Source organism: Tasmannia lanceolata, unplaced genomic scaffold (genome assembly GCF_043159265.1).
Source record: "Tasmannia lanceolata isolate RefF3 unplaced genomic scaffold, GAP_Taslan_0.1 ptg000018l, whole genome shotgun sequence".
Lineage (NCBI taxonomy): Eukaryota > Viridiplantae > Streptophyta > Magnoliopsida > Canellales > Winteraceae > Tasmannia > Tasmannia lanceolata.
In genome coordinates this window covers 13,342,574-13,356,373 of record NW_027518695.1, presented here as the reverse complement: position 1 = coordinate 13,356,373, position 13,800 = coordinate 13,342,574, and the positions used below count along the sequence as shown (strand labels likewise).

Genomic DNA, 13,800 nt, shown 5'->3' with positions numbered 1-13,800 from the left:
ATATGATGCAGTCAGCTGTGTTAAAAAGCAATACATACAAGTATTCAATGCACTGTTTAGGGTTAGGGTTGAGAGTGTTTAGGGTTTTAGAGTTTAGGTTTCAAGTACTGGAAGAAATATCAACACATCAGTTGAAATGGATACATTAAGGGCACGTTTGGCTACCATGAATTATTTTTCATGATAAATTGGGGTTTCCAAGTGGGGATGTGATAGGATCCCAATTGAATACTACGAAAATAACATAAAATGTTCTCTTCGAAGGGAACGATTCCTCCAATTCACTTCTCGGATTTACAGATTTCTCATGATGGCTCTATTCTCTCTCACCTTCACATTTATCCTCTCTTAATTCTAATTCTAATTCTAATTAACTACTAAAAATATTCCTTCCTAATTGCAATTACTTTACTAACTTACTATGCTTAGCCACATTCAAATTCAGATTAACTAATCGAAAGATTCTCTCCTAATCTTCCTTCTAATTATCACATTCAAATTAACTACCAGAGCTAATCTTTTCAACCTGCCATTTCTTGGATATTATTCAAATTCAAAAGATCTATGGTTGGGTTGTGCCGCATGGACGGCTAAGATAAATAATGCATGGATCAAGATGAGGGTGATGTGGCTAAAAATCAGGGAACCAAAAACTATACTGAAAATCCGATCGACTGTTTGCCACTTCTCATCACCGGAGACACTGTTTAGTTTCCTGATATTTAGCCACTTCACTCTCATATCCACTTGGAGAACCCCGATTTATCATGGAAAAAAAAAAATCACGGTAGCCAAACATGACCTTAGGGTTTGGGGGTTTTAGCGTTTCGGGTGTTTAGGCTTTTAGGGTTTAGGGTTCAAGTGCTAGAAGAAATATCAACACATAAGAATCAGCGGCGATTGGATAAATAACAGTAGAAATGGATACATGTGCGAGCGGAAGAATAGCAGTAGAAATGGATACATGAACTGTGAGGGGAAAAAATAATGGTATATGTATCTAAACATATAAGGATTACACTTTATAGAAACAGCAATATGATGTCTGAAGAAGGATAACTGGCATTTTAATACAAGGGCACGAACTCACATTTACAAACAAAATAAAAATAAAAATGGCAGATTGCACCTACCTGGGGTGTACATGTTATCCTGGGGTGATACAAAATTTAATAACTGGGGCGCAGCCAAAAAACGGGCACCGACGAGCTCTGACCCACATGAGCGCACATACCAAAACCATCCCTCATGTGAGAAAATATTAAAAGATAAGTCTCCTCAAGTAGTAACCATGATAGTAAGGATTGAAATGATGGCAGCTGAAGGTTTCATGAAAGAAATATAGCTGTTGACCAATGGATTTCAGTTGAATCCTCTGGCTTGTTCACCATTGAATCTCTTGTCACTGCCCTTTCTTGAGCGAGGAGTAGAAGGAGCGGGTTGGTTGTTGGGGTCATATGTTTGAGAAGCAAGGTAAGTGAGAGCAGTGACCACGTCTGCTATGAGGGGCCGCATGGTAGGCTGCTCCTGAACGCACATCGCGGCAACAGCAAGTGCTTGATATAAGCCCCGTACTGGATACTGACCTTGAAGCATGGGGTCCGCCATCTGTGGGAATTTCCTCCTGTCTTTGAACAAGGGTCTCGCCTGCAATCACCAGGGATTCATAAATAATCATACAATAGACTACTTGAGCTGTTGATTTTTCTTTCGGAGTGGTTAACATAACAGGATTTATCCTTCCAGAATCATACAGCATGAAAATAAAGTGCAATGTGATGAATTGAGCCTCGAAAGAATAGAAATGGTCCGATGAGGTCCACGAGATGAAGAGTTCCTCTATGATGGCTCCCAATGCCTGAGCTTATGAAGTGATCTGAGAAAGAACTCTTCATTTCAACCAGGATCTTCAAGTCCAAAAGCCCACAACATGTCACAAATATTGTTCTCCGGAATTTCTCGGCAAGGGAAAAATCTCGGGATATATATTTTTTATTTTTTGGGTTTATATCGGGGAAAAACAATAAAATAAAATAATTTAAAAATATATAAATGAAAAAAATATATAAAATATCATGATATTCTTGCAGAAAATGAAAATATCACTATAGTTCTTAAAATTCTAGGGATTATTTCGGGATTTTGTCGATTTTATCAAAGTATCGCGATAAAAATGCTATATTTTAAAAATATCAGAGATATTTGTGACATAGACCCATACAACATAAAGTTGTGAAGATCAATCTGGATGTAAAAGGAAAGATGCAACACAAACAGTTGATCAACAATCAGTGAAAGTAACTAAATTGAAAAAGAAAAGACAGAATTGAATTCAAGTAAAAAAAAAAGAAAGAATTGAATTCAAATAAAGTGTCTTAGTGAACAAAAGAAAAAACATACATCTGGTTGTATAAGGAAAGAGGCAACTTAAGCAGTTGATCAACAATAACTGAAAGTACCAAAAAGAAACAGGAAAAACATAATTGAATTCGCATAAAATGTTTTTGTGAGCAAAAGAAAAAACATAAACATGAGCTTCATAGGAAGAATTAAGTTTAGAAAAAAGAATTCAGGTTCTCAAGCAGAACACAAGGAACTAGCCACGGCCAATTTCAGATTGACTCGACTGCAGAAAATCAAGTGCACCATAGAGAATATCACCAAAAGATGCATGTGTGACTCAAAACATATAATGATATAAATGAACAAAAAATTAAATAAATCTGGAAAAATGTAGGTTTCTTCTTGCAAAGTAGGCAATCTTACCCATGCAACTAAATTGTGCTCCCCAGCAGCTTTAGAGTTGTCGATTGCTTTCCTCCCAGTGATAATTTCCAATAGAACCACCCCAAAGCTATAGACATCGGATTTTAGTGTCAATTGGCCTGTCATTGCATATTCAGGTGCACAGTAGCCATATGTACCCATCACCCTAGTAGAAACATGTGTCTTATCTCCAACTGGACCAAGTTTTGCCAAGCCAAAGTCGGATAGTTTGGGATGAAATCCCTCACCAAGCAAGATGTTTGAGCACTTTAAATCACGGTATATAACAGGCGGGTTGGCTTTATCATGTAAATACTCCAAACCCTTAGCTGCACCAGCTGCTATTTTCATTCTCGTATTCCAGTCAAGTCGTTTCTTATCAGAAGGAAGATCTGCAAATAGATGAGACAAATCATTGTGTATACAATAATACTAGGGAATGAAAAATAACGCCAATGAGAACATTATTAAGTAACATACCGTGTAGGTGATCTTCCAAAGATCCTAGTGCCATGTACTCATAAACTAAAAGCCTCTGATCTCCATCGGCACAGTAACCAATTAGATTTACAAGATTAGGGTGGTGAAGTAGACTTAACATCAGTACTTCGACAAGGAATTCCCGATTTCCTTGCAACCCATTACGATCAAGTTGCTTGATAGCCACAATCTATGCCACATACAACACAATTTCCACACGTAAACAGCTTAATATTTTGCATCGGGGTCCAAATACATCTGAACAATAGACCCAATTTCTTGGACATCAATATGGAAAAAGCCAAAAAGGAAAGACAAGAACATTGACAAATTCAATCTTCAAATGCATCATCTCAATTATCGAATAAGAAAATAATGAAAATGCTACACTTCAAAGCTTGAGTGGAAGGTTGAGAAACTACACTCATGTAAGCAATAGATGACAGGAATGCCTGAATATACCGAACAAGACATATATAATTGAAGCTTTTGCAAGTAACCCAATTATAATGATACAAGGAAAACTCAATATACAGAACATGATACAAACGACTGAAATGTTTTGTAAATAACTCAATCTATAAAATTAGCAAAAAGACCTAAACATACGGAGTGTGAAATAAATTTGTAAATAACCCAGTAAAAATATTCCAAGAAAACATGAATAAACAAAAAGTACACAAATATGTGAAACATTTTGTAAATAACCGAGCTATAATACTACAAGAAGAACCTCAACGCACAGAACATGATAGAAATATGTGTGATGTATTATAAATAACCCATCTGAATATATCAATACACTGAGAATCAAACACGGATGAGGACATAATAAATAAACAGCAGAAAGCCGACCTGATTGGTACTCTCGAGACGTCCTTTATAAACTCGACCAAACCCACCCTCCCCCAAAAGGCAATCAGCTCTGAAATTCTTAGTTACGGCAGCCAATTCACGAAATGTAAATGTTTGAGCAGCAATATGATCAGCCCCATCCTTGGAGACCTCCTTTGTCACATCCAACGACGGATTTAACTTCAATCTCTCTGAAGATGGATTCACCTTTAATTTCTCTGAAGAAAAAAGTAAATAAATCAGGACACCTCGGTCAACGCAATTTCAATAATAAACAAAAAGAAGAAATAAATACATAAACGATAGAAATTTAACTTCAAGCTGTCTGTATTTAAAGGGAACACCACAATCACCGCCATTTCAAAAGAAAACAAATAGCATACAAGACAAATAGCCTTCAAAGAAGGGTTAACCTTTAGTTCCTCCAAAGCAAAAGGGTTACAACAAGAATACATAAAATCCTGAAAACAAACAAACACCCATTGATTGAACAGTAGCAATTATTCATCCCGCACCACCATCTATCATTCAACAGTTGGTCGTTTGGAATTAAGGATTTTATAATCCAGAATTGTAAAATCCTGGATTTTACAAGCTAAAAACTGGAATTTAAAAGCTAAAACCTGTATTTATACGCTAATAAAATCCAAGTTTTAGCTTCTAAAATCTAGAATTTTACAATTCTGTATCATAAAATCCGAACACTGTACTAAGAAAAAACAGTACTTTTTCTAGATAAAGAACCCTAGTTTGGAATCGGTGCCTACGCGATTGAAAACATAACCCACAAAGCAAATCAAGGCACCAGATAGATTCATCTAACCTAAGACCAAAATGTTCATCAAACTCTATCAAGCTAGCAAATTCAGAATCATCAGAAGTTGGATTTCTAATTTGTAAAACTAAAAGATAAATAAAAACCAGCTGAGAGTTCTATGCCATCATCTAAGCCTTAAATTTCTGCTGAAAAAAATCGGAGAAAAAATAAAATAAAAACTGATTTGAAGCAAACCTAAAAAGAATCCATATAAACAAAACCCAATAGATTGGCCAGAACCGAACTAGGATTCCAAACCCTAATTTTAAGGCAATCCAAATCAACCCATCAAAGCTCAAACAATATTAACCAAAAATACATAAAAGGGTTACCTAAGAAATCAACTTACAAGCTAATCAAAACAAGCCCAAATGAGAAAAAATGTATCCCAATCGAAGAACCCAATAATTCTCCTCCCCTAAACACCCCAATTCAAAACCCTAACCTAATCAGATAAAAAATAAACCCTAAACCCATAAAGGGCATCTAAAAATCACCCTATTTCAATCGATTTATAACAAACCCAGATGACCTAATACACAAAAACTCAAAAAATAAAAGGAAGGGCAAGAGATCCTGCTTACAAAATGGAAAATTATGCAAAATGAGATAGCTCAAAATATCCTTAAAAAATATTCTTTTTTTCTCTTTTCAAATACCTGAAGAGGTTACGATCAGAGCATTAGATTTCTTCTCAGGCTTTTTGTTAGATTTTCCTGAGCAAGGGAACCAACCCATGTCAAAGTTGTTTAACTTTTTTTTTTTCCTTCTGAGTTGGGAGGAAGTGAGGGTGAAACAACAAAACAAAGACAGAGCTGAAAAAGGGGAGGAGAGTTGTATGATATATTATTAGACAGAAATTTAATAATTTCCGCCTTTTGTCCGGCCTATTTGAACTGCCGTTTCCTAAACATCCGTTTCCGAATCTTTTTAGCGCTCTTGTAAAGCCACGAGGATTTTTCTTCTCTCTCTCTCTTTGGTCAAGCCGCGTTCCTGTCTTCTTGTTTTGGGAACTCAAATCTTAATTTAAGCTCTGCTTTGGATAGTCGGAATCAGGCCCTGGAATGGATCTCATTCCAATTCTGGCATTTTGTTCAAAAAAAAAAGGAATGGAATTAGGAGGGTGGAATTGACACCGACGTGGGGTTGCAATTCGGGTCGGGTTGAGGCCAACCCGATCCGATTTCCAACCTGACCCAACCTGAGGAACCGTTTTTTCTAGCTGTGCAACTCGGGTTGATTTTTTGGAATTTAGGTTGAGCTTTTATCTTAAATTCCTATTCATTTTTTAGTAAAACCTCAACCCGACCTAAGCTGGTTGCAGCCCTACTTTTTTCCAACACAACCTTACACGAGTTATTGAACTTTAAAAAAAATTGATAAAAAAGGCCGGGTTTCACTCGGGTTGGGTTGCCCAAGCTCTCAACCTGAACCCGAACCCGACTTTTGTTCAAATTGAACCCGACCCGAGTTGCACCCTTAGCGGAGGGAATCTCGGAATCTGTTTCCTACTCCAAGAGATGGTATTTTCATCCCACACAATTGGAATGGAATTTTTCTTATTGCAAAAGAAGTTTCTACTTTGCTTTATTTGCAAACGGAGTCTTCTAGTTTGACAATTTGCAAATAGACTCATTATGTTTGATAGAATTTTGCAAATAGAGTCATTATGTTTGATAGAGTCATTATCTTTGGTCAAGCCGCGTTCCTCTCTTCTTGTTTTGGGAACTCAAATCTTAATTTAAGCTTTGCTTTTGGATTGTCGGAATCAGGCCCTAGAATGGTGATCTCATTCCAATTCAGGCATTTTGTTCAAAAAAAAAGGAATGGAATTAGGAGGGTGGAATTGACACCGCCGTGGGGTAGCAATTCGGGTCGGGTTGAGGCCAATCTGATCCGATTTCCAACCTGACCCAACCTGAGGAACCCTTTTTTCTAGCTGTACAACTCGGGTTGATTTTTTGGAATTTGGGTTGAGCTTTTATCTTAAATTCCTATTCATTTTTTAGTAAAACCTCAACCCGACCTAACCTAGTTGCAGCCCTACTTTTTTCCAACACGCGAGTTTTTAAACTTTAAAAAAAATGATAAAAAAGGCCGGGTTTCACTCGGGTTGGGTTGCCCAAGCTCTCAACTTGAACCCGAACCCGACTTTTGTTCAGATTGAACCCGACCCGAGTTGCACCCTTAGCGGAGGGAATCTCGGAATCTGTTTCCTACTCCAAGAGATGGTATTTTCATCCCACACAATTGGAATGGAATTTTTCTTATTGCAAAAGAAGTTTCTACTTTGCTTTATTTGCAAACGGAGTCTTCTAGTTTGACAATTTGCAAATAGACTCATTATGTTTGATAGAATTTTGCAAATAGAGTCATTATGTTTGATAGAGTCATTATCTTTGGTCAAGCCGTGTTCCTGTCTTCTTGTTTTGGGAACTCAAATCTTAATTTAGGCTCTGCTTTTGGATTGTCAGAATCAGGCCCTCGAATGGTGATCTCATTCCAATTCAGGCATTTTGTTCAAAAAAAAAAAGGAATGGAATTAGGAGGGTGGAATTGACACCGACGTGGGGTTGCAATTCGGATCGGGTTGAGGCCAACCCGATCCGATTTCCAGCCTGACCCAACCCGAGGAACCCTTTTTTCTAGCTGTGCAACTCGGGTTGATTTTTTGGAATTTGGGTTGAGCTTTTATCTTAAATTCCTATTCATTTTTTAGTAAAACCTCAACCCGACCTAACCTAGTTGCAGCCCTACTTTTTTCCAACACAACCTTACACGAGTTTTTAAACTTTAAAAAAAATGATAAAAAAGGCCGGGTTTCACTCGGGTTGGGTTGCCCAAGCTCTCAACCTGAACCTGAACCCGAACCCGACTTTTGTTCAGATCGAACCCGACCCGAGTTGCACCCTTAGCGGAGGGAATCTCGGAATCTGTTTCCTACTCCAAGAGATGGTATTTTCATCCCACACAATTGGAATGGAATTTTTCTTATTGCAAAAGAAGTTTCTACTTTGCTTTATTTGCAAACGGAGTCTTCTAGTTTGACAATTTGCAAATAGACTCATTATGTTTGATAGAATTTTGTAGTCATGCCATCGATTTGTGACCACAATACTCGCAGTATTTGTTTTTTCTTTACTCCTTCAAAAAGACCAAAATGTCCTTACACGTGAAAAGATACAATTCAGGTAATGATTTTTTCACCCTTGTAGGTTAATGCGCCCCCTGTTAACATGATTTGACGTAAAAAAGCGTTAAAGTCTAGCCACAACTCACGTTAAAAGGGGAGCGCATTATCCTAGGGGGGGGCGAAAAAATCATCTCTCTAAAATTACCTTTTATAAGGAACAGAATACCCATGTCAGTCAATGATAAGTTTTGAATGAAGGGTTTGGGAATATCACTTCTATATATCCTACCATTCTTATGAGCGGGTGTAAAAAAATGTGCCCACGCCATCAAAATATGACATGTACAATTGTAAGCCCCGCTACATACGTGGGGATGGGTGGAGGTCGTGGGACCTACCCATCAAAACTTGAGGCAAAATGATGGGCCCCACTCAATGCACGGGTTTGAATTTGAGTTCGGGTGACCCACCCTGTCAAAACATATAACTGAACATCATAGGTATTTTGGCCCTTTTACAAGGTAATTTTCATCTCTTCACTCACAACTCACAAGTGATGACTCTATTTGCAATTTGTCAAACCGGATGACTATTTTTACAAATAAAGAAGAGGACTTCTTTTATAAAATACCCCCCTCCCCTTTTTGTTCTCATTCCGTTTAACGGAGAATTAGGATAGGGGTCTGAATATGATGTCCATTATTCTTGATTTCGGCAATCGAAATGTATATAGAAAGTACATAAACCGGTCGTTCATTCCGACTCCGGTTCATTGAGTTGGAGGATTCACCAAAGCAATTCACGTGGTCCATTCTTAATTGGCAAATGTCCATTGGACAGATAGTTTGAGGTGTAGATCAATAACATTTTGTGGCACATCTATTGTGTATATGATTACATGGATGGTACAAATGGTCATCTGGGCCCACATAGATTTACTTTGAAGATGGGAGGGATAGCTTATGGGGTTGTTCTCCATTGTGATAGAAATTCTTGGATAAGTTGTATAATGTTAGGGAGGTGATAAATCCGCCCCTTTTGATTACTTGGGACACCCAGCAGCAGTATACGTAGCAATCATACCGATTGAATCTTTTTGACGTGAAGTACATCAGCCTCTCTGCACGTACACTACTGCTGGGTGTCCCAAGTAATCAAAAGGGGCCGCCCCTTTTGATTACTTGGACACCAGCAGTGTACGTATCGATCATACCCATTGAATCTTTCTGACGTGAAGTACATCATCCTCTCTGCACGTACACTGCTGCTGGGTGACCCAAGTAATCAAAAGGGACGGATATAGCTATGCCTAGGGTTGCCTACCTTGCGTGAAGAGTACCTATTGGGGTTGATCTGGAGTATTTATTTGTTGTTTGTATAAGAAGAAAAGGGCAAGTGCTAGTGTGGTGTGCCCTTCCCCACTCTGCCCTCCTCTCCTTCCCTTCCCCAGAAACACTACCCCATTCTTCCCGCTATAAACTTCTCCTCCCCTCCTATGATTGTTGACCGCTCTAGGAATAGCTCTCCTAGAAGCTTTCCCTGCCATTATAGATATGTTTACACTTTGCTTATATGTATAGCCTTAGTTTTCATTAACATAGAATAACACCTTCTTATTCTGATAGAATACACCTCTCTTTGTTTTAGGTTCTCTTGTGAGGGTCTAAAATAAGTGATTTTATATGTTGAGTGGGATTGAAATTCAGTATTTTTCAAGTAGTACTTGGGAGCCCACTTCATAGGATGATCCAAACTGTTTCATTTGTTGGAACCCTTTGATCTGCCCATTATAGAACTTGGGAGCCCACTTCGTAGGATGATCCAAACTGTCTGATTTGTTGGACCACAACGTAAATAGGTTGTACCACTTAAATCATCTGCATAGGATGATCTTAACCCTTTGATCTGCTCATTATAGAAATCACTATAGATCAGAGGAAGAAGATCATCCTATGGAGATGATTAATAGGGTATGGTCTGCTTATGTTGTGGGTCATGTTTTGAACGGTTTGGATCATCCTACAAAGTGGGACCTACTGTACCCTTTGAAAAATACTTGACTTCATAGGCACACATCATATAAAAATGTCATAAAATAAAAAAATAATAATAAAAAGGGATAAAACTAGTTAAATGATTTGAGGACACTAAGGTCAGGGCTGTCACTCCATGCGCGCCTTGCATTTGGACCAAATTTTGCAACTGGTATGGCCCACATGTAGGCCCTACGATCCTCTTTGGAGTGGTACTAGCAATCCGACAAATAAGAATGAGTCAATATGAGCTTCTTTTAGTCAATTATCATTATCAGTTACCACTAGATGTCAAACAAGATGGGTCTTAGTGCCAAATGGACATCTCATCCTTAAGACTATGACCTACAAAAATCACCACTTCAGCTTCTCTTAGAGGAACCCCAGACGAGATCTAATAGACCAAGGGTCTAAGTTCATCCAATCAAGATGGGTCCAATGGCCTATAATCAATGGTGAAATATATAATTTAGGGAAATGATACATTCACCACCTTTTCTTACTCGGGCCACCACTAGTGTATTTATAGCTACTCTTTTTTAGACTTGGCAAACGCGACCCATGCCCGCGGGTCGACCCGACCCACCTGCAAATTTGCAGGCATGGGTCTGAGTTTTTCGTGACCCGTCAAAACTGACCCGCGGGTGACCCAACCCGCAAAAACACGGGTCGGGTCTGGTCAACCCGCGGGTCATTTGGCTTTTTTAAGGGTGGTGATTTTGTCATGCTAATCTAGTTAGATGGCTTTTTTTTCTAATGTGAAGGATGGTGATTTTGTCAATTTTGTCAAGCTAATCTATTTTTTAAGGGTTTGATGCCTGAATAGGTTATGGCTGGCACCATAGAATATAAATAGGTTGTGGCTGGCAACATAGGTTGATCCCAACCGTTCATCTATAGATTTCATAGCCTTAACAAAGAAATATTAGTCGGTTCAGAAAATTTTGGTTCCATTCACCCATTCCAAGGGCATTAATTTTCGTACAACAATTAATTTATTTAAAGAGAAACAATAAATAAATAAATTATTTATTTGAAGTGCCGCAGCGTAAATAAGTTGTTTCCCAAAAATTATTTTCATAGGATGATCCTAGCCCTCCAATCTAAAGAGAAACCATATATATTATGGAACCCTCTATAGCTCGGAGGGTTGTGATCATCCTATGGGAATGATTTTTGGGGCATAACATATTAACGTTGGGGCCCATCAAATGGACGGTTGGATCATCCTATGGTGTGGTCCGTCCACTTCATTTTCAAAAAATGGGTGGGGCCTACCAAATCAGCTCCATCTGATACCCCTTCTACTCCCCTTTGTTTTCTTTACTGAATTTTCCTCTAAAATAGCTATAAAATATCCAGCTGATTCTGTTTTTATTCTTGGAAACCTCTACTGAAAAAAATAGCAATTTCCTCAAAGGCTCCTCTTTATTTTGGACTCTTTTACATACATCCTCACACGTTTTAGTAATTTATCTTCAGCTCTCTATTTATCCTTCCTTCCATCCCACTGCCATCCCCATATATATATATATATATATATATATCCGTCCATCTCCATCAGTACCCAATTCTTACTCATAAACATCAACTTACTTATTGTTCTTCTTTTTCTTATTAGGTCCATCACTTGAGCATCAAGAGGTACTGATTTCTTTGTTAGTTACAAATAAATAAAATCTTCGTTTCCTCAAATTTTTAAGAAAATAATGATAGATTCTCTTTTTGTGGATGTTTGCGATTGAATTTTGAGATATTGAGAATTAGTAGCCTTCGTGTTTGTGTTTTATGAGGTTTGTGGGTTTTCAAGTATTTCCATTTGAATTAGATATCAGTTTACCAGGATTAAATTCATGGTTTAAGTTTTCTTACTCTTACTAATCCGATTCTTCGAATCAAATTAAGTCGTCTTACTGTTCAGTAAGGACTACTTTGTGGCTGATATCTAATCGGATTTCTGAATCAATTAAGTTGTCTTAATGTTAGTAAAAATTATTAGTAAGGACTACTTTGTGTCTGAGAAAGATTTTCGTGTTAAAAGAATTGAAATATTTTTATGTTATGTTGTATTATTTTGAATGCTTAATCTATGATTAGTTGCGTAGGTGTGGAAAAATTAAGTCCCTGATGCCTAACTCACTTGTCTGTGAACAAAAAAAACCCGGACCCCTGCACACCGCTTCTCTCTTTTTTACCTATTTTCACATATTTTTATTTACCCCATGACTCTCTGCATGATATCTTTTCTTCTTCTGTATTCTCCACTATTTGGATCTGTTTATCAAGTGGCTGTATGATTCTTTATACTATCATGTGTACAGATACAGATACTGACTACTTTATTTTTCGAAGAAACATTTGGATTTTGATGAAAATAGTAGATGTGGATTGAGGTTCTGTACATTGGATTTAGTTGATTACCCTCACAACCCCCTCCTCATTGCAAAGTCTAAGTTTGTGCAACAGGCTTTGTTGGCTTTTGCAAGTTAGGGCTGGCTTTAGTGTCTTTTTCATGCTTGACGACTTTTGGGTAATTTGAAATTGGGTCTTTCAAACAAATTTACAGTAGTATCAACTCCATTAAGTTTGCCATGCATATAAAAAGGCAGTCGTGTCTATCATTGGCTCATCCAATTCTACACAACTTGTTTTTCACTTGGTTTTTTTTTTGTTCGAGTTTAATTTCTCAAACACATCTATCATCTACCCTCTGGGAGTGAGATTAAAACAGTTGTGTTTAGACCTGGCAAACGGGTGGGCCGGGCCGGGTCAACCCACGGGTGATGCGGGTGCGGGTCACATGGGTCGGGTCAGGAAATGACCTGACCCACCCGCAATTTCCAAAATTTAGAGGGGAATGACGTGATTGTGGTTAATTTAGGGGGATATTATTGTAAAATGAGGGTCCTTCTTAGTACAAATTGAATAGGGTTGGTTCAGGTAATCATTTTTACTAGTGGGAAACCCGTACGATGCACGGGGCGACGAAAGAAACTATGCTTTAAAATTGTTTTAATGAAATGTTTAAAGTCGTGTTTCGCAACTATGAATTTTTTTTTTATAATAGATTTAAATTCTCAAGTGGAGAGAGAAGGGAAATGCAGGTAAACCTAAATCGTTTTGTTCGAAATTAGAGAGCTACCAAATCCTTTTGTATAAGGAAAGAGAATCGTTAAGAGACTTTTTCGAAAAGGATATGCCATGTGGGATGGAGAATCGTGAGAAGTGCTGATTTTTTTATTGCTTCCCACATGTTTAGGAAAAGAATAGAGAAGTAGCTAATTTTTTGCCTAAATATTATAGGGGAATAAATATTAACATTTTGATATCATGTGGGGAAAAAATAGAAAAGTAACTGATTTTTTGCCTAAATACTCTACTGGATAAATATAAAAGTTTTGATATTGTATTTTGTATATACTAAATTAAAAAAAAAACTGATGCCATGTGGTGCACCCACGTCCTCCAGGATTCTGTTTTACATATATACTAGTTGCAAACCCGTGCGATGCACGGGACGGTGAAAAAATAATGATTTTGAATTGTATTTCTTAAAATGATGCAATTTGAAAATGTAGGTTGTAGTTAAAAAAGATGAAAAAATTATAAAAATGTGGAAAAAAGTGGGAACACCCAACTTCGCATACAACACTTGTTCCTAATAGTCCTAGATTAAAAATTTCCGATGAGTGGCGGCGGACCAATCATTTAATGGC

The 13,800-nt window shown here is 37.6% G+C and overlaps 1 protein-coding gene across 1 annotated transcript; it reads right to left on the bottom strand.

The window, feature by feature from the left end:
* Positions 1-972: 972 nt before the first annotated feature.
* LOC143849883 (putative serine/threonine-protein kinase PBL7) lies at positions 973-5,905 on the bottom strand. Its single transcript, XM_077359168.1, has 5 exons — positions 5,578-5,905; positions 4,102-4,319; positions 3,247-3,436; positions 2,767-3,158; positions 973-1,647 (listed from the first exon to the last, which is right to left on the bottom strand). The coding sequence occupies exons 1-5, from the start codon at positions 5,654-5,656 to the stop codon at positions 1,363-1,365; spliced, it is 1,164 nt and encodes a 387-aa protein (XP_077215283.1). The 5' UTR covers positions 5,657-5,905; the 3' UTR covers positions 973-1,362.
* Positions 5,906-13,800: the final 7,895 nt, after the last annotated feature.

What these genes read in the sequence shown, in the direction of transcription:
- LOC143849883 (XM_077359168.1), bottom strand. Translation starts at nt 5,656, where the DNA reads ATGGGTTGGTTCCCTTGCTCAGGAAAATCTAACAAAAAGCCTGAGAAG. An exon ending in TTTGGAAGATCACCTACACG is followed by an intron (nt 3,159 to 3,246) that starts GTATGTTACTTA and finishes ATCTATTTGCAG; the next exon opens with ATCTTCCTTCTGATAAGAAA. An exon ending in AGCACAATTTAGTTGCATGG is followed by an intron (nt 1,648 to 2,766) that starts GTAAGATTGCCT and finishes TGGTGATTGCAG; the next exon opens with GCGAGACCCTTGTTCAAAGA.